The sequence below is a fragment of the Podarcis bocagei genome (genome assembly GCF_964188305.1).
Source record: "Podarcis bocagei genome assembly, chromosome: 12".
NCBI lineage: Eukaryota > Metazoa > Chordata > Lepidosauria > Squamata > Lacertidae > Podarcis > Podarcis bocagei.
Genome location: NC_138137.1, coordinates 5,788,132 through 5,809,461, shown reverse-complemented (window position 1 = coordinate 5,809,461; position 21,330 = coordinate 5,788,132). Strand labels below are relative to the sequence as shown.

General features: G+C 46.7%; 1 protein-coding gene across 1 annotated transcript in view; it reads right to left on the bottom strand.

The window, feature by feature from the left end:
* The window catches only part of VPS41 (VPS41 subunit of HOPS complex), a 120,480-nt gene that overhangs the window by 55,858 nt on the left and 43,292 nt on the right, over nt 1–21,330 (bottom strand). The window contains exons 5-7 of the mRNA XM_081165111.1: nt 19,667–19,741; nt 9,815–9,877; nt 8,338–8,403 (exon numbers count right to left, since the gene is read on the bottom strand). Coding sequence (XP_081021237.1) covers nt 8,338–8,403; nt 9,815–9,877; nt 19,667–19,741 — 204 coding nt within the window. The remainder of the gene's footprint in view (nt 1–8,337; nt 8,404–9,814; nt 9,878–19,666; nt 19,742–21,330) is intronic.

The window sequence follows — 21,330 nt, the reverse complement described above, 5'->3', positions numbered from 1 at the left end:
AGCAGAATCTGCCCCCCTTCTGTGCCAGAATGTCTGGTTCTCAGGTCAACCTGTGACCCTCTAGATGCTGCTCTTGATCGGCCCCAGCCAGCACAACCAATGGACAGAGATGGTGTGACTTGGGAGTCTGGCAACAGGGCAAGGATTGCCCACTACTGACGCAAGAGCATCAATGCATCACGGATACCTGAAGCATATGGGCTGCATGCTGTAAATCAAGAATTTTGGGGCAGGAGGGGAGACTATACAGAGCAACTGGTCACACAGCAACTTCTGAAGATGCCAGACACAACTCCATTGTGTTCCACAACTTAAGGCATGGGTAGGCAAACTAAGGCCTGGGGGCAGGATCTGGCCCAATCGCCTTCTAAATCCGGCCCACGGATGGTCCAGGAATCAGCGTGTTTTTACATGAGTAGAATGTGTCCTTTTATTTAAAATGCATCTCTGGGTTATTTGTGGGGCATAGGAATTCGTTCATTATTATTTTTTTCAAAATGTAGTCCAGCCCCCCACAAGGTCTGAGGGACAGTGGACCGGCACCCTGCTGGAAAAAAATCCTGACCCCTGACTTAAGGGCTGCCACAGAGAATGCCTTTTCCCAGGCCACCTTCTCAAACGTCTTAGCATGATGGAAGAAGCAAGAGGACACGCTCTCCTCTGCCAATCTTAACACCCAATGGGCTTTGTAGGGAAGGAGATGGTCTTTCAGCTATTTGGAGCCTGAGTCATTCTGGGCTTTAAACACTTTAACACGAGCACCTTGAATTGGGCCTGGAATTAAACCAGCAGCCAGCGCAGCTGGTCTAAAAGAGGGGATAGGTGAGATCTAAACAGAATGCCAGCCAGTAACCTGGCTGCTGCATTTTGGACCACTTGAAGTTTCTAAGTCATCTTTAAAGGCACATTGCAGTACAGTGGTGCCTCGCAAGACGGAATTAATCCGTTCCGCGAGTCTCTTCGTCTAGCGGTTTTTTCGTCTTGCGAAGCAACCCTATTAGCGGCTTAGCGGCTTAGCGCTATTAGCGGTTTAGCGGCTATTAAAGGCTTAGCGGCTATTAAAGGCTTAGCGGATTAGCGGCTAAAAGGCTATTAGCGGCTTAGCGGCTTAGAAAAGGGGGGGAGGGGGAAAAATTGCAAGACTCGCAAGACTTTTTCATTTTGCGAAGCAAGCCCATAGGGAAATTCATCTTGCGAAGCACATCGAAAAACGGAAAACCCTTTCATAGAATCATAAGAGTTGGAAGAGACCACAAGGGCCATCGAGTCGAACCCCCTGCCAAGCAGGAAACGCCATCAGAGCACTCCTGACATATGGTTGTCAAGCCTCTGCTTAAAGACCTCCAAAGAAGGAGACTCCACCACACTCCTTGGCAGCAAATTCCACTGTTGAACAGCTCTTACTGTCAGGAGGCTTTCGTCTAGCAGGTTTTTTGTCTTGCGAGGCATTCGTCTTGCGGGGTACCACTGTACTCCAGTCTGGAAGCTACCAGAGCATGGAGTACAGCGGCCACGTCGTTTCTGTCCAAAAGGGGTTGTAGCTGGTGAATCAGCCATAGCTGGAAAAGCTCTCATCTCCACAGACGTCACCTGAGCCTCCAATGGCAGCACTGAATCCAGGAGAATGGCCAAACTGTTTCTTACAGGGGAGGGCAAGACCATACAGGCTCTCCACTTCCTGGACATGAGAACTTGGGACTCTGTCTCTTTAGGATTGAGCTTCTGTTTATTGGCCCACTTCCAGTTCATCACCACCTCCAAGCACTGCTCTGACACCTCAGCTACCACTCTTGATTCAGACGGAACAGAGAGACAGAGCTGGATATCATTTTCATTACAGAGCCTTTGGTGAATGCTGAAGACCCTGGAATTTTGCACCTGAAATGTATATTTTTAGGGGAGGGAGCAACCCTTATTTCTGTGGTTGTGAATTTTAAACTCTTTTTAACATGTTGTTCTAATTGCTGTAACCCAGCCTGAGACCTTAGGGTAAAGAATGGGTAATTAACAGCAAGAACAAGAAGTAGAAGTTGGTTAATTTATTTAGCTAATCTTCAACTCACCAACAGTATCGAATTGTCATTACCACTATACCGAGAGCAATTTAAACTCAATGAGAGCTAAGTACGGAGGGAGGAAAAGCTGTTTTCAAGAAAGGGTTGCTTCCCCCTCTTCTTGGCTGGAGAAAGTATTTTAGGGCTTTATTTCCCATAAATCCACATCCCAGCAGTCAGCATTCTCAGTACTTATATTTCAATAGCAGCTGTTGCAAAATCACTTCCTCGGCAATACGCTTCATTCGCCTATCTGTTTTCTGCTGGTAAATCTCTCTAATGCTTTGTTACAATACAGCTGCACTTAAGCTGCGCGTTCCGTCCGCTGCCGTATGTATAGCAGATCATTACATAGCCAGAATAATGTGAAACAAGTAAATCCGGACAACAGCACAGGCAATGCTATGTTTTATCACCCTTTTCATCGCTCGCACCGGGAAGTGTGGACACTTTCCTCCTACTGTTATCCTTGGAGCATCTTAATTTGGGGCTTCATAAAGCAATGGTTTACCAACAGTGGGCAGGATTAAGTGGAATTCCCAGAAGAGGTTTAGGGGGCCACGGGGGGCATCCGTGGGGAGGAGAGGGAGCGAGTTCCGTTGCAAGAGAGGACTTAGAATCATAAAACCACAGACTTGTAGAGTTGTAGTCCAACCCTCTGAAATGCATGAATCCAGCCCACAGCCATCGCTGGGTGGGCTCCAACCAGCAACCTTCTGGTTAACAGCCAGATGCACTGACCCATTGTGCCACAGAGTCTTGAATAGCCTACAGGGATCATGTATCAATTCTGTCATTTGTATTGATGTAAATGTATTTTGTACAGCTAACTATTTAGCTGTATCCCCAGTATATTTTATCTTATTGCTATGGCTATTGGCTAATGCAAATAAAGTTCCTATCTGTCTGTCTATCTACAGGGAACTCTGGTGTTCCTTAGAAGCCAATTAGATGGATTTTGCAATGAGATAAAAAAACACAAGCTTGTCACTATTAGCGCTAATTGTCTCTTAAATTGTGTATAGAAGGAAGTTAGGTTTGCTCCAGAATGAGCTTGAAGACGACGGAGGGCACTAGGTCTAGGATGATCACCCCAATCCCCACAATTACTCTGTCATACTCAGGAGGAAGTTTCAGGGGACAGTATTAACAGGGAAAGTATTTCTCATTTCAGGGATGGAAAGAGAGGCATGCACATAGGCATGCTGACTGTGGTGTTACCTCTTTTATTAACGCTTCATCACTAAGAAAACACTCTTCCTCTTAGATCTGCTTGCTGTTTAGTCCAAGAATGACCACTGCAAGGAAGCTTGCAAAGCAAATTTCAGTTACACTCAGAGAGACTTGGACAGCTGAGCACCAGCATTACGCTGAGGATCAGGATGACAGTCCCTTTTGTACAGAGCAGCGGTGAATCAGCGTGCGGGTAGTGTTTCAATCTAATGGAGCTTGTCAAACAATTAACACTAGTGCTAATTACATGTAATCCCTGTCTCCAGAGTGCTTAGAGGAATCCTTCAGTCATCTAAATTAGAAGTTCAATTTTGGAAACAACATCAATGGGATGAAATTTAAATTGATCGTTTCCCTCTCTCGGAACTAAAATTAGCAGAATTGTTACATTTTAGAAAATGCTTTAAAAGCACAGTTCATTCCAAGGTGGCAAATAGGTACATACCAAATGGCTGCATTTAAGCTATCAAGTCCCTATTGAATAAACTGAAGTAGATCATGAGCATCTTTTGGTGAGAACGGAGAGACGAGCCAGGAAGCTGCATTTAAGCACAGCTCCCTGTTACAGCCGAATCAGAAAATTATAGTTAATGGTTCCCAAGCAAACCAGGATAGGAAGCCATAGTTTAAGCTGGCTTCCAGATCCTGCCTTGCTTGGAAGCCAATAAGCATAGTTTTCCAGTTCAAATGCAATGGGGAGCCATGGTTAATTAAGGCCCCCCGCCCTTGCTCTAGCCTTCCCTGACCTATCACATGATTCTCTTCTTGCAAAAATGTTAGGATCCTGCTTGGAGGGAGAGACTGGTGTACTATTGAGAGGAGGTATCCAATTCTCAATGGCTATTATCCCACCCACAATACTTCATATCGTCCAGAGCTCCTGGCAAGGAAAGATGCTCTGGTCTCTGGTTCAAATTATAAGACAGAGGTACCAAGTGGGAGGGAGCAAACGAGGTATAAGACGCAGCAGGGCGTATGGAAGGAGGACATACCAGTTTCCTGTTCGGCTTTGGCACCACTCGCTAGGCTCAGTTTTTATATTGGTGGGGTAACAAGGGTTTTTTGCACCACTGGCTTTTGTGTTGTAAATATACACGGATATTGAGTCATGTAAACATTCTAATGGTCACCCATTTTAGACAGCAATTTCAGGCTAGAAGCTACTGAGGCAATAAAGGCGTACAGCGGTTTAAGGCAAATCGACCAATACCTGGACAGAGATTGCCTTGGTATTTACTCTTACTTCACTTAAATGGGACCTCTCAGTATTTACTGACTGACATTTTACAGCTTACAAAGCAATCTGCCTTTCTTGTCTGGTACTCTTCATCTACCAACGCAACGCCAAACAGCTGACTACCCTGTTTCTAAAAATGGACTGTGCTGCAAACAGCATCCTGACAATTTAATAATTTGTCAGAGTGATCCAACCAGTTATTATGAAGCACATATTGTGGAGTTCAGAGGTAAAGGTCACCTACGTACTCACAAAGCAAATATAAACCGGATTTGCTGACACTAAAAATCAAGGCAATTAAAAATAATAATAATCCAAGACAGTACTTGGCAGATTTTACAGCAAACATACAAATTCTATCATTATACTTGAAATTGCAGCAGCTGAATTGTCAGAATATTTTTGTCTTGACCCAGCTTACTTGCTACCCAAGATTTCTACTTCTTTTGGCCAAAGAGGCCGATAAATATAGATGTGAGTCTTGTGATGCATTAAAAATGCAGGAATTTCAGCCACTGTGGGGGAGTCTATCTATCTGGTTGAGTTGGATCAGAAAGAACTTCAGCTCTTTCCTGCCCCTTTATAAATTCCAATATTTAGTCAGAAAATGCCAAGGACCACCACATGCTGGCAATTACTTATTTCAGGCTCCACAACTTGAGAGATCAAGATCAGCAGCAAATACATGCATGCTCTTCAAAAACAAAGATTCCAAGCCAGTGAAGGGATGAGAGACATGAACTCCAATTACCAACAGAACACCTCTCCAATTAATGTATTATCTTCAGCATTATAATTAACACGGGCAATGAGTAGTATATTAATTGAAAATTGACAATGCAAAGTCATCAACAAAATGTCATTTTCCTAGCAACAACCCATAGATGTATCATCTTCACTAATCATTTTCTTCTGTCAAGTTTTACCAATATTTCTTTATGACACTATATTCGGGTTTAACCCCGTAAGTTTAAACTATTTAGAAGTATGGGTAGTGATCAACAGTTTATCTGGAAAGTTATATAGCCTTTCATTTTCTTTTGGAATTTTTAAACCTTGAGATAATATTGGTGCGTTTGCACTCTCTAAGTTCCGGATTCATTTAAGCTCGCAGGTTGAAAAATGTGGCAGCTCTTTGAGGGTTAACCAAAGAACACCTTTATTTCAGCTTTCCCACCTTCATTTAGCAAGCTTTCACCCTGTTATTTTTTAAGATTAGACCCTCTTTTAAAGGCAGAAGGTTATGGCCTACAATAGCACTATTTGTCTTTTCTTCTTGCCTCGAAGCTCCACCGCCCTCCTGGGCTGGGGATGCCCTGTTATTTACAATGTATTATTATTGCAGGGTTGTCATCATCTGCCAAGTGCTCCATTCAAAACTTGCTGAACTTAATTGCAGTGTGAAATGGGCAAGAAGGGTTCTGTTAGTTAGTAACATACCCATCGGTCAAAGAAGATCACTGTTTCTGCTACACCTTTCAAGAGCCTTTCAAGAGCATATATTGTTCAGTGCCACAAAAGCAACCAATATCAGGAAACAGTCGTTTTGGTCAAAGAGCAAGCATTGAGTTCAACATCTGATGATTAACAATATTCCTGTTTCAGTTGAATACTGTAACACAGAGCTTTCCGAACTTTTCATGTTGGTGACACACTTTTTAGACGTGCATCATTTCGCGACGCAGTAATTCAGTTTTAGTAGCAAACCGGAGGTTAAACTAACCCTTTTCCAGCCCCGGGAGGAGTGAGGGGAACATTTGCGAGACGCACTGCACACTGCAGCTGACACACTAACAAAACTAATAATTAGACTGGCACTTTCGAGGGCTCAAAAGTGCTTTGCGTACAGTGTGGCAGAGTATCATTGAAACATCACAGCATGCTCTAAGCAGACAATGAAAGCGGATACTAGCTTGCGGCAAAATAGTAGAATGTTAAAACCATAGAGTGGCAAAGATGAGAATTATTTGTCATTTTTTGGTCCCACCCTTCTTTCCATGAAGCTCAGGTAGGCTTAACTCATTTTATCATTGAAACAACCCTATTGGTCTAAGAGTCAAAGGCTAAGAGCTAAAGGCTCCAAGTCCAAAAACTCTTGATCACATCAGCAACACTCAAAACACTTTCACCATGCTTTCACAAGACACACTCTTGTACTTTTTTTAGTGTAACATTCCTATAATAAGTGGACTAACCATTATTTCTGAAACCCAGAAATAACGCATCATGTAATTACAGGCAAACTGTGTACATCTTGTCACTGATCACTGACTCTTGTACTTTTTTTAGTGTAACATTCCTATAATAAGTGGACTAACCATTATTTCTGAAACCCAGAAATAACGCATCATGTAATTACAGGCAAACTGTGTACATCTTGTCACTGATCAGACTTTTCTAAAATCTTCTCGTGGCGTTAAATCTCACACACCCTGTTCAATGAACTCTGAACCCATTATGCCATTTATACATTTAAAAGGCCAAGGACCAGTAAAAAGTAATCATGGTCACAATTTTCTGCAGCCCAACACTCAATATATTTGCACTCATAGTGTTATAGCACAAATTAAAGTTTTAAGTTCAGTTTATTTTTAATAAATCATGGGATGCCATCCTAAGCAACACAACCTCCAGAAAACAAGCCTCAAGTCAATTCTGGGGGACTTCATTCTGAGAAAATAGATCACAGCCCTATTATCGCCTTAAATATTTAGGGTTATGCTTCCTTAATTCGGAGGGATTTTTAAAATTTGGGAACTTTTGATGGGAAAATGACACCAGCTTTCGGAAAACTAAAAAAGCCTGCATTCTTTAATGTGAATTCTGTTAAAAATCAATTCAAATAACACATTTCCAAAAGTACACGCTATTCTCAGGTTTTGGAAAATACAAAAACCTGTTCACTGAGACTGAAGTCTCAGCCCGGTTAAATGACACATAACACTCATCCAAAGTGTTAGGTGTTCTGTAGTTGTGTGCTTTTTCGTTTTTGTTTAGTGTTGTTTTGTTTCCTTTCCTTTTTTTTGCTTTTTTTCTGTGGTTTTTTTTTTTTTGTATGCTCCGTTCTTTTTTGTTTGTATAGTATTATTTTGGATTCAATGTTTGTAATTTTTGTTATGATTATGCATTGAAAATAAATAAATAAATAAATAAATAAATAAATAACACTCATCCAAACCATGACTTAGAGCAAATAAACAAAGGTGTGGACTCACAGCCACTGAACTCCTCCCATTCCGGCTGTCACTATGCTATCAGAGCTCACCCATCCTATGGCTCTGTGTTAGGCCCAACCCCATGCTCATGGCTCGTGTAAACTAGGAACTAACTTTGCAGTTCCCGGTTTGTCTGGCGCAAAACAAACTATGAGCTTGGGTCAAATGCTTCAGAAACTGGCAGAGCAGTGCGGACATCCTTCCATGCCACCTCTCCCAGATTGTGGTCCTCTGAGGCAGATCCCATTCCCTTTCTTAGAGCAAGGCAGAGAGATGGGGGAGCAGCATGAGGAACAGCAAAACCGTAAAAGTAAGAAAAGGATAGACCAGAGAAGTGTGCAAGGCCACCTCTTGCGTCGACTCTGCTTCTGACTCTTCCACGTTTGGCAGTTAGGCAAACAGTAGTAGTTTTGCCAAGGGGGGGAAACAGATGCTGGTACCTGTGTTTTATCTCCCCATAATTTTCCTTTGAAAGCACCCCGGAATTACCTGATTGGGGGTGGGGGACAAACCCCAGTGAAATATGTGCACATGTTCCTTTGGAACTTTAACTTTGCCTGTTGAGAACGGACACAGTATTATGAAATGAGAAACTTACTTTGTTGCCTCCAGTTACAAACTGCTTGCAGTGTGATCTCACAAATTGAGGGTGAACAGCGACAATCTGAACATAAAGAAGGAAAACTATGCGTTATTATTGATATTGTTCTTGTGTGGTTTTATGAGCTGTAGAATTATTTAGGTATTATTATTATTATTATTATTATTATTATTATTATTATTATTATTATTATTATTAAAATTCATTAAATTTCTATACTGCCCTTCATCCAAGGATCACAGGGCAGTTTACAATCTAAAAAAACAAAGATATATATCATAACATACAAAGAAAAACAATACAGTGGTGCCTCGCAAGACGAAAAGAATCCATTCTGTGATTCTCTTCGTCTAGCGGTTTTTTCGTCTTGCGAAGCAAGCCCATTGAAGGATTAGTGGATTAGCGCTATTAGCGCTGTTATCGGCTTTTAGCGGCTTATCAGCTGATCGGATCAGCTGATAAGTGGCTTAGCGGCTTAGAAAAGGGGGGGAGAGGAAAAAAAACCAGCAGGAACTCGCAAGACATTGTCGTCTTGCGAAGCAAGCCCATAGGAAATTTGTTTTGCGAAGCACCTCCAAAACGGAAAACTCTTTCGTCTAGCGAGTTTTCCGTCTTGCGAGGCACCACTGTATTCCCCAACGCACATTTGAACATAGATTGTTTAATAAATCGAAGGCCTGGTTATAGAAAAACATTTTTGGCCGGCGCCAAAAGATATGTAATGAAGGCGCCAGGCGAGTCACCCTGGGGAGAACACCCCATAAGCAAGTAGCCACCACAGAAAAGACCCTACAATTATTCCGGTACAGAGTCCATGATCCTACTTACTATAACCCCACATACTATCTTAAAACAAATTCTACACCCATCAGCTAGTTTGCTTTCGCAGAACTGTCACATATTGTTGGCTTGTGATTTGCTTCTCGTGGTTGCTTTCTTTGGCTTGTCTACCGAGCATGTTTCTGAAACATTCCACATTATTTTGGGGCAGGAAGAAGAAGTAACTGGCCAGGAAAGCCCTTGCAGCAGGAGTCGCCAGCAGGGTGCCTGCGGGTGAAGAGATGCCTTTGAGGCACCTTTTCAAGGTGCAGATTATTCTATTGGTTCTGACTTTGACCCACATCCCTTGGCGAGGAAACATTTGTGTGCATTTGTGCTCTGCTCTTCTACTTTTCTGTGGGGCAGGTTGATCTGGGGGGCGGTGGGGATAGGTGAGCAGAGGAGGATGGCACCCACAGCACTCACTCTAAACTCCAAATGTGCCCATGGACCTAAAAAGCAAGCACAAAGAGGACAAATTCCTCTGCTTTGCAGAGGAATCATGGAGGAACACCATCACTGTCCATACCAAAACTTTTGAATGAAATCTATGATATATTCATGTTCTTTTTCTTTTTTTGGAGAAAAGAAATGGTCATGGCTATTTTCTGAATGCAACAATAGTACATTTGTTAAGACTTAACTAAGCTCTTACTTTAATAGGGCAATCAAATGTTTCGTGGAATTCTTCCCCTGTGTACAATCCAAACACCTGCACCTGAAATTAAAGGATATGCTTTTAAAACCATATTAAATTGTCTATGATTTATCCCACTTCAGAAGTCAAAAGGTGAGTGTAAATGGCAACAGCAAATACATCATAGTTTGTTTTTTTAAAAAAAACAAAAACAAAAACAAATACATTTGCAGCGCACTGTAATAGTTTAAAATTATCCAAAGCTTTCCTTGATTCCATTAAAGTATTTAATGGAAACACGAAAGTGCTTCTACGCAATTAAGCTGCTAGAACCACCAGAAGGACAAAGGACTCTCCGAGCTTTATGCCAAACACTTTTATTGAACTGATAACCACCTGACTAAAACAGAAAATAATTTCCATTTCTACAATAAACAGAACATAAATGGAAACCTTCTATTATCTCAGAGGCTCTGCTTTTCTACCATTATACATATTTTCATTATGTTTTAAAATGCAGCTTCAAGGGTGCTAAATGCTAACAGATTTACCTTGTGGAATACTCCCAGTTACATTTCAGTCATATCATCATATCATATATTTATCCCTAATAACTGCCAAGCAAAGCTTTTAAATGTTGAGATAATACAGTGGTGAATATCTGAATGACAGGCCCTCAAATGCATAGCAAGAAATGTGCTGTAAAAGAAACTACCCCTTTTCGCCACACCTCCTGTTTTCTCAATTACTAATTCAGCAGGATAAAAGGTTGAATTAGGATTGGCGGGGCAGTTGCAATCCCATCTCAATCCAAGGGCGCTCAGTCTTGGGCAAATCACTACCCCCTAGCCTAATCTATTTCACAGGATGGCTGAAAGAATAAAAGGAGGGAAACAAACACCCTACCATTCCGCCAAAGGGTTTAGAACAGTGTGGAAACTGGAAAATGTGAAAAGGCATTCATATGTTCCTGTATGCATAGCAGCAATAATACAGCGCAGAAAGACTCATGCGTCTTTGTGCAAAAATAGCCACAATCATATCCAAGTTCTGAAACCTCAGTTGGTTCAAAATGCTGCAACTACACTATAGGCAATTTTGTGGAGTATATTAAAAGTTAAAGGGACCCCTGCCCATTAGGTCCAGTTGTGATCGACTCTGGGGTTGCAGCGCTCATCTCGCTTTATTGGCCGAGGGAGCCGGCATACAGCTTCCGGGTCATGTGGCCAGCATGACTAAGCCGCTTCTGGTGAACCAGAGCAGCGCACGGAAACGCAGTTTACCTTCCCGCTGGAGCGGTACCTATTTATCTACTTGCACTCTGATGTGCTTTCGAACTGCTAGGTTGGCAGGAGCAGGGACCGAGCAACAGGAGCTCACCCCGTCGCGGGGATTTGAACCGCCAACCTTCTGATCGGCAAGTCCTAGGCTCTGTGGTTTAACCCACAGCACCACCCGGGTCCCTGTGGAGTATATTATTCCACTGCTATTCCATCTGCACTGGCTTTCCATTTATTTCCAAGCACGTTACCTTTAACACTGTCAGCAGCTTGGTGCCAAATTATCTCCTCCCACAAGTGCCTGCCTGTTCACTCAGATCTTCTGGACTTTGGGGTCATTTTGCTCCATGTCCTGCCACCATGAGAGGCACAACAGGCAAGGCTCCAGGGGAGTCCAGGCAAGGCTCCAGGGAGTCAGGTACTATGAAACCTCCTGCTGATTTCAGCCTGACCCTTTCAGCTATGGCCTTTGGATGCTACACCAAAACACTTTTATTTCTGCAGGCTTGTGGTATGGCTGGCTCCTAAATCTGCTGTGTTCTTTCATACCTTTTGTTCTTAGCTCCTTGTCTGATTGTTCGTAAAAATACACGGCTGCTAGTCAACTTGAGTGTCTCAGTGTGGTTGGAAAGGTGAGCTATAACTACCAAAACTAAATGAATAAACTTGGAGAACTAAAATGTATGCTGCCTGCCCTTCTAAGCATGTGTTGAGTCTTCAGTGTGCAAATGCACAGCCAGTCTCAACTGCAAAAAAATTAAAATATTTTTGTAATCTAAATACATCAAATCACACCAAAACTTTACTTCTTGAATATATAAGCACATCACTTTTGATTATCGTACACAATTATTGGCTTCTGTCTTATCTTGCCAAGACAATTGCATTACTCTTAAGAGCCTCTCGCACTGGTTATAAAATTCTACAACCTCTTTTACCAGCAATAGTATCTCAATTATTGTGCCAATTATTGTAACATCAAGATTTCTTCGGAGGACAACACACTGGGAACCGTAAACTTATTTATGGCATTTATTCGCTCACTAAAAGCACAGATTAAACGGGTTTACTACTCTTTGCTCCTGTGGGAAGAAATATATATATATACTTCAGTATTTATTTTAGTTTACTGTTCCTAAAAATCCTGCCTAAGAATGTGATTAGTAACAAATAGTGTTCTATCCAGTTAAGTGAGATGGATCTTGGGAAATGGCGTTAATACACTGTGGCTGCTAGCAGCATTATTCCCAGAAAAAGCATCCTGTATAGGTTACGATATGGAATTTTATTATCACAACCAATATTAGCAAAGACTGCCATGGTCTTAAAAGCAAACAAATGAACAAAGACATTCTAATAAGTGGGGAAATTGATCATCAAAATCACTAAAATGTCACAGCTCTTAACATTCCAGGAAAACAATGCTAATTGTTAGCTGTGCGGTAGACAAAATGATGTATGTCTCCAGTCGAGGAAGAAGGTGCCACATTTTTAAGGAAACTGTACATGTATTATATGTATTTGTCAGAGCTGCTTCAAGATCCTAGCTCACAGAGGATCACGCTAGCCAGCGGTCATTAAGTAAAAGTCTTTATTGAATTACAGTTTCCATTCTCACGCTGCTGTCTGCAACTCTACGTCTACTAGCTAGATCGGCGAGGCTCCGTCTGAGTCTCCGCCCCGTGCGCACCAACTTAATATCCTAGCCTTGCTCCACCTTTTCCTCCTGACTGTCCTCCTCTGGGTCCCTCTACCCCCCGGGGCTTCTTCCTTCCGGGATTCTTCTGACGCTGACCCAGACCCTTCTGCCTCCTTGCGCCGGGCTTTAGGACCCGGTTCCCTTTCGGGGCTGCTCACTGCGCCGCCTTCCTCTGCATTTGAACTTGGCGCGCGCGCCCAACCTTCCACTTTCCTCTTAACCGTTTCTTCGCTCCCCGATGGAGGTGTGGCCACTCCTGACTCCTGCCCTCCCTCCTGTGGTGAGCTGCCAGCGCTTCCCTCCTGGCTCCTTTCCTCTTCCCTGCTTCCTGGCGGTGACGCTGGTCCCGATTTCCAGCTGCTCCCCCCTGAGTCTCCTCTGGCTCTATCTTCCTGGGGTGCCTCCCTAGACTCCCCCCTTGCCCTGGCCACTGGTGCTCCTTTCTGTGAATCCTCTGATTCACTGGAAAGACTGGGAGATCTCGGGTCGTCGTCATCACTCATCCTTTCCTCTGTCTCCTCCCCTTCGCTCTCTGTTTCCTCCCTTGCCCGTGCCTCTGCACCTAAACCCCTGACATCCATCCCCCCCTTGAAGCCCCCCAGTCCCCCCTCCCCTCCTTCCGGTGCTGGAGCTGGGGGCTGCTGTTGCAAAGGGACGAACGTCGGATATCGGTCGCTTCCCGTGGCAGGCCTCCAGCGGAACTCTTCCAGGTCTTCCTCTCTGCTCTCGTTGACGACAGTCACCTCCTCTTCCATCTCTGTGCCGCCGTGCTCGAAACCAGGGTCGTCCCCGAAAATGTCCATGTCCGTCTCTCCCGCACTTCCTCCAGGCGGCGTTGCTCGGCCGGAACAGTCCAGCCACTTCCTGCGGAACTGCTCCTCCGGCCTATCGTCCCACCAATACGAGGGTTCTGAGACAGATCCCGAGGGTGACCCCTCCGGGGAACGGACGTCTCGTGTTGGTTCCTCGTCCGAGTCGAACCCCCTGAACGTGCTGTCCGAAAGCGTGGGCGTGAAAAGCCAGTCGTCGAAAAAGTCTGCTGGCATAGGTCTATGTGGGAAGAGGGCATGAAACTCGTCTTTGAGCAGAGGTTCGTCTAAAGCGTAGCCCGGCACCCAGCTGTTCGCACTGGCCGGGGTGCCCTCCCTGGCGAGAAAGTATTCTACTCCCTCTTCCCCCCATCTGGAGTCCAAAATCTCCGTGACTTCGTTGATGCGCTCCTCCTGTGCCACTCCCGCGTGCCCCGTTCCTTCTCTGAGCGGACTCGGCGCCGTTCCGGGTTCCTGGAACCTGTGCGGTGCCTTGTAGGGAGTGAGCACCGATCTGTGGAACACCGGATGCATTCTGGAACCCTCCGGAAGCGCCAGCCTGGAAGCCACCGGGTTGACCTGCTCTTCGACTTGGTAGGGCCCCAGTTGTTTATGCCCTAGTTTCTTCTTGGCCAACGACCTGGCCGGCACTGCGTGGGCTGCTAACCAGACCCAGTCTCCCACGTGGAGCTCTTCGCCAACCCTTCTGTGTTTGTCCGCTTGTACCTTGTATGCGTGTTTAGCCAGCTCCAGGTGGCGCCGCAGCTGATCGTGGACTTCCTGCAGCTCCGACGCGAACGCATCTGCTGACTGCGGCTCCCCTTCTCCCCTGCATTCCAGTCCCGGAAAGGTTCTAGGGTGCCGCCCGTTGTTGGCGAAGAACGGCGTGACGCCCGTGGATACGTGCTTCGTGTTGTTGTAGGCAAACTCTGCAAGCGGCAGGTAATCCACCCACGTCGCAGGCTGTTGGTTTGCATAACATCTCAGGTACTGCTGCATGATGGCATTGGCTCGCTCCGCTTGCCCGTTGGTCTGCGGGTGTCTCGCCGACGCCAGATTGATCTTGACGTTTAGGAAGCCCATCAGTTTCTGCCAGAAGTTCGAGATGAACTGCCGCCCGCGGTCGGACAGAATAGACCGTGGCAGACCGTGAACCTTGAACACGTGGTCTATGAACAGTTTGGCGGTTTGCTCCGCCGTGGCCACCTTAGCACACGGAATGAAATGCGCCATCTTGGAGAACAGGTCCACCACCACCAACACTGCCGTCTTGCCCCTTGAGCTGGGCAGATCCGTGACAAAGTCCAGAGCCACCCTTTCCCAAGGTTCGACCGGAGTTTGCAGCGGCTCCAACAGTCCAGCCGGCGGTTTGTGCACCGGCTTTGCCCTCTGGCAGGTGTCACACCTCGCTACGTAGTCTGCGACCTCCCCTCTCATTCCAGGCCACCAGAAATCCCTGGCTACTAATTCCACCGTCTTCTCCTTGCCAAAGTGCCCGGCCGTGGGTGCGTCGTGCAGCTGCTGTAGCACCTTGGCTCGAAGTTCGTCACCCGGCACGTAGATGGCCCCTTTACGGATGAGCAAGCCATCTCGTAGCTGGAAACCGTCGGCCGCTGCCTTGCCCCCTCGCACCTCTGCCATCTTCGTTTGTGCGAAGGAGTCCCCCTGCAACGCTCGCCGCACCGCCTCTAGGTCCACGGTCGCCGCGGCGCACGCCCACACTGTCGGTGCAAAGATGTGCATGGCGGCCGCTGGTGTTGCGTCCTCCAGATACTGTGGCTTGCGGGAGAGAGCGTCTGCCATGATGTTGGTGTCCCCCGGGACATACTCTATTCGGAAGTCGAAGTCCGCAAAGAACTCAGCCCAACGTATCTGCCTCTGGTTCAGGAACTGTGCCGTGCGCCAGTGTTCCAGATTCTTGTGGTCCGTGCAAACCTGCACCGTGTGCTTGGCGCCGATCAGAAAGTGCCTCCACGCCTTGAACGCTGCATGAATGGCCAGCAACTCCCTGTCCCATATGGTGTAGTTCTGCTCGGACTTGCTGAGCTTCCTGGAGTAAAACGCTCCCGGCCGCCACACGCCCTGCGGGTCCTTCTGCAGCAGGACCGCCCCCACTGCTCTGTCCGAAGCGTCTGTCTCCACCCTCATCGGCATGCTGGGGTTGACATGAAGCAGCTGCTCTTCCGACGCGAAGAGACGCTTGAGGGCCTGAAAGGACTGCTCCGCCTGCTCTGTCCAGATGAACTTCTTCTTCTTGGAGCTAAGGGTGTCAGTGATGGCCGCCGTCTGCATCGCGAAGCCCTTGATAAACTTGCGATAGAAGTTCGCAAAGCCGACAAACCGTTGGACCTCCTTCCGGTTGCGTGGGCTCTTCCAATCCAACACCGCTCGAACCTTGGCGCTGTCCATGGCGAGCCCCTTGGCAGACAGCTTGTAGCCCAGAAAATCCACCTCCGGCACGTCAAATTGGCACTTCTCCAGCTTGGCGTAGAGCCTGTGTTGCTTTAGCCTGCCCAGCACTTCCTTGACGTGCTTGTCATGTACTTGCTGCGACTCCGAAAAGATCAGGATGTCATCCAAGAAACAGACGCACGTCTTGTAGAGAAGTCCCGCCAACACGTGATGCATAAATGCTTGAAAAACGTGAGCGCCATTTTGCAGTCCAAAAGGCATAACTCTGTATTCGTAGGTACCCAGTGGCGTGAACATGGCTGTCTTCCACTCATCACCTTCCCGCATGCGAATGAGGTTGTACGCCCCCCGCAGGTCCAACTTGGTGAACACCTTTCCCTTCCGTACCTTCGCCAGGAGGTCGTCGATGCGGGGCATGGGGAAGTCCGACGGCTCGGTCACACTGTTCAAAATCCTGTAATCCACTACGAGTCTTTTTTGGGGCGTGTCTCGCTTCTTAACAAAGAATACAGGACTGCCCCCCACTGCCTTAGACTCCCGGATGAAACCGCGCTCCAAATTATGATCGATGAAGTCTTTGAGTTCCTGCAGTTCGTCCTCAGACATGGAATACAGCTTCCCTTTAGGCAGCGCCGCCCCCGGCAGCAGGTCAATTTTGCAGTCATATGGTCTGTGAGGGGGTAGCCTGTCCGCCTCCTTCTCGCAGAAAACTTCCAGAAATTCTGCGTACTTGTGGGGAATCGCTTGCAGCGTGCCTAGCAGCAGCTGTGACTCCTCTTCCTCTCCTTCCTGCCTGGGTACGATGCAGTGTTCAGCACAAAAGGAAGAGCCGAAGACCAGCTGCCTCTGGAACCAAGCCATCGTTGGGCTGTGCTTGTCCAGCCAACTCATACCCAATACCATGGGCGTGTCAGACAGTTGAGTGACGTTGAAGCTGATGACTTCCCTGTGATTCCCAAGTCGCATCACCATTGGTGGCGTCTGCTTCACCACTTGCCCCCCTAGCAGCTCCCTGCCATCCACCGTGACAACCTGCAGGGGCAGTGTGGCCGGCAGCAACTGCACAGCGTGCCTGTCGACAAATTCCTGCCCTATAAAGTCCGCGTTGCTGCCGGAGTCGATGGTGATTGGCACGTCCATGGTGATTCCATTGGGCAGCTGGAGAGATGCTGTGAGCCTCACTACTGGTTTGGGCGGGAGGGGGTTCACTGGCTGTAAAATTTCTGGGGACTGCGTCACTAACACGTCTGGCTGGGCCCCAGTGCCTCTTCCTCCAGCCAGACATCGTCGTTTCCCTGCTGTGGTCCTCCCTGCTGCGTTGCTGCAGTCACCATTGCTGAGGCTGCAGTAAGCTTGTGGGGCCTCTGGGGACACTCTTTCGCCATATGCCCTGGCTGCTCACAGACGTAACACTTCCTGGTCCCTCTAGGAGGCTTCGCCTTCACTGCTGCCGGTGCTAGGGCTCTGGTTGCTGACTGAGCCCTTGCACCTCCAACCTCCATAGGTTCGGCTCCTCCTCCTGGCGGAGGCGTGGATTGCGCTCGCGCTGCTTCTCTGGGAAAGAAGGAGGGGCCCCCGGCTGGTTCGCGCCCTCCACGTCCTTCGTCCTTGCTCCACGGACGTCCTTCCAGCCTCACCCCCACTGCCAGTGCCCTCTGAACGACCTCCTGGGTGGTTCGGGGTCTCTCCCCCCTCGCTATCTCATCTTTAATCGAGTTGTGCAGTCCCTCCCAAAAGAGGTCTCTTACAGGAGCCGAATCTCTGTCCCATTCCAGGGCGCTGACCAAGGCGAAAAAGCGTGCATGATACTGTCTGACGCTGGCCCTCCCTTGTCTCAGCCCATGCACCTCCTTCCGTGCAAGATCAATGTCAATACTTGATAAGAAACACCCATCCATCGCTTTAATAAAGGCATCCGCATTCTGGAGCGCCGGATCGTTATCTCTCCATAAATTGCGCAACCATGCTTTCGCCTCCCCATGCAGATGGGACATGATGAACCCCACTCTCTCCTGTTCATCTCTAAAATCTTTATGCAACAGTTGCAGTGCGCACAGTACGTCGGCTCTAAAGTTGGGATACTGTTGCAGGTTCCCATCGAAGTGAGAGAGCAGCCCGCCTGTCCGTCTCGCCAACCCAATTCCCTCCTGCCGGGGTGGTTGCTTTGCCAGTACGTCTAACCTGACCTGGAGATCCCTGCAGGCGGCAGCTGCCTCGTCCTCTCTCTTCCTGGATGCGAGAACCTCGGCGTTCAGTTGTGCCACTGCTTTTCTGAGGTCCTCTATCTGCTGCTCAGCCGTCATGTCTCCTGCCGTTCGTGAGCTCGCTAGTGGGCGCCTGTTTCTCTCCCCTCCTCGAGGCTGCAGATGCCCACAATGTAGAGACGGAGCCTACTGTCAGAGCTGCTTCAAGATCCTAGCTCACAGAGGATCACGCTAGCCAGCGGTCATTAAGTAAAAGTCTTTATTGAATTACAGTTTCCATTCTCACGCTGCTGTCTGCAACTCTACGTCTACTAGCTAGATCGGCGAGGCTCCGTCTGAGTCTCCGCCCCGTGCGCACCAACTTAATATCCTAGCCTTGCTCCACCTTTTCCTCCTGACTGTCCTCCTCTGGGTCCCTCTACCCCCCGGGGCTTCTTCCTTCCGGGATTCTTCTGACGCTGACCCAGACCCTTCTGCCTCCTTGCGCCGGGCTTTAGGACCCGGTTCCCTTTCGGGGCTGCTCACTGCGCCGCCTTCCTCTGCATTTGAACTTGGCGCGCGCGCCCAACCTTCCACTTTCCTCTTAACCGTTTCTTCGCTCCCCGATGGAGGTGTGGCCACTCCTGACTCCTGCCCTCCCTCCTGTGGTGAGCTGCCAGCGCTTCCCTCCTGGCTCCTTTCCTCTTCCCTGCTTCCTGGCGGTGACGCTGGTCCCGATTTCCAGCTGCTCCCCCCTGAGTCTCCTCTGGCTCTATCTTCCTGGGGTGCCTCCCTAGACTCCCCCCTTGCCCTGGCCACTGGTGCTCCTTTCTGTGAATCCTCTGATTCACTGGAAAGACTGGGAGATCTCGGGTCGTCGTCATCACTCATCCTTTCCTCTGTCTCCTCCCCTTCGCTCTCTGTTTCCTCCCTTGCCCGTGCCTCTGCACCTAAACCCCTGACAGTATTGATTTCACATTTGTTTAAAGGAGCAACTGCAAGGCACTATATTCCTCTGATAAACTATGACTGCTTATCAAAAGATTTCTGAGGAAACAATCATAAGGTGCTTTTTAAAAAAACAACCAGAACCAAAACCACCAGCCCAAAGAAATCTTGCCCACAAAAATCCAATTTTGTGGATTTATAGCAGAGAAGCATTAAGCTACTGTCTTGCAGGAACATCAGACTAGTCAGTGAAGTATAACTGGCACAGTAGTAATGATTACAGTGACAAGTCCCTGTGCCACGGCTGTTAATCAGTTTAATACCAGTAGCATTATTGACATTTCTTGTAATTACTTTTCCTTAGGCACATTTGGGCCAAATATATTTGACTTTAATTATGAGGGGTTTTTTGTAAGTGAGTCAGGTACTAAAACACAAGATCCAGGTGCTGTTGTTATAGGATTTTGCTGTACAGAGATCTCATGAGGACTTGGAAAGTGGCACATCACCATTTCATGCTAAATGTGGAAAAGCCATACCTTGCCATCTTCAGAGCAAACACCCATGTGCTCTCCACTTTCATCCAGGCTAATTTGATTTATCTTAACTGGACTCTGTTAAAAGTTTGGAGAGAGAGAGAGAGAGAGAGAGAGAACATTTTAGAATGCACAATGCAGAAGACACAAGTTGCTTCCATCTCACACCCAATACAAAAACCAGGTGTGCAGTACCAACAACCCACCAAATTAAATGCTGCCCACTAGTCATATGTAGTGGCTCATCAGAATCTCAACCTGGTTTTGCTGCCTGCCTGGGACTGCTAACGAAAGGAAGAACAAGGTGTGTGTGTGCAGCTCCTAGGCAGGCTGCAACAGATAACTAGTATTGCTGCTGTTTGGCAGTAGTGTTCAGACTTACTATCCTCCCAGAATGTTTTCCCTATTGGCATAATTTAGACAATAAAATCATAAAAGAGAGGGGGGGAAATCCATAAAACATTGTTAATCCAGACATATTTCAAACACATAAAACATATAAAAGACTTGGTAGCCACCATTAAGTAAAATTAAGTAGTTTTAAATTTGACTTTTAAAATCTTCGCTAAATATCGCGAAACAATCTCAGTAGTTTAGGGTACATCATTCCTATTCATTTGTCCACTGCACATTACAAAGAATTCTGGGGCATATTGTAATAGATTATCTACTCAAGTCAATTTAGATCCAACTGTTTCTCCTGATGGAGCCCAGCGTGGCAAACACATCCATCATCATCATCATCATCATCATCATCATCATTATTATTATTATTTTTTTCACCTAGAATGCCTTTGGCACTGCACGTTACAATAGAAAACTTGCAGTAGTGGGCAAGGCTGTCTGCCATTTCTTGTCTTCTCACAGAAGTATCCCTGATATGCTTCTAAGGATTCCATGGAATACCAATTTTCAAACAGCCCAAGAAAGCAAGGAGAGTGGTGTCCCAGAAATCAGGTGTGCAAACAGGTCTACTCATCAAACCGGTTACTAACCTGTGACATAAACTGGAGTGGGAAAAATAGACTTCCATAAGCCTGCTATGCCTAGTCACAAAAAGCTGGTGACCAGAAGAGTAGCTATTTGCAAGCCTGCCCAAAGTCTTTATGGGGCTAATATGCCACAGACTATAGCCTATGTTCCTCAGGAGCTTGATAATATGGAATATTTTCTGCTGGTGGCAGCCATCACTACAGTGAAGAGCTGTGAAGGGTTATTTCTCTCCCATTACACCTTGCTGCCCTGCAGAGATGTCTAGCTGTTCCTGGCAAGTGAACAGCAATTACCGCCATCATTGCATCGCGGTGAGTCAGGTCTAACAATTAATCAGGTGCTCATTTGAATTCAGAAAATGGTTGGGGAAATCTTGCCAGTTTGTGCCTCCATTACAACTGCTCACATGAGCAGATTTGTGGATGGCTGAACCTCACTCTAGCCAAAGCAGCTCCCACTTACATGAGAAGGCAGGTCCCAAAGTGAGATTACTCACAGTAGTGTTCAGAGGATTCAGATTTTGCGCTGCAGCAATGTGAATATTACATTATAGCAAGGATGAAGTATAAAAGCAATGAACAATAAGACTGGAAATTAGCTGAGTAAGTTCCCTCTCTAAAGAACTTTAGGAGTTAGATGATTAACTTGAGGACAAAAATCAGGTTTTCATGAAG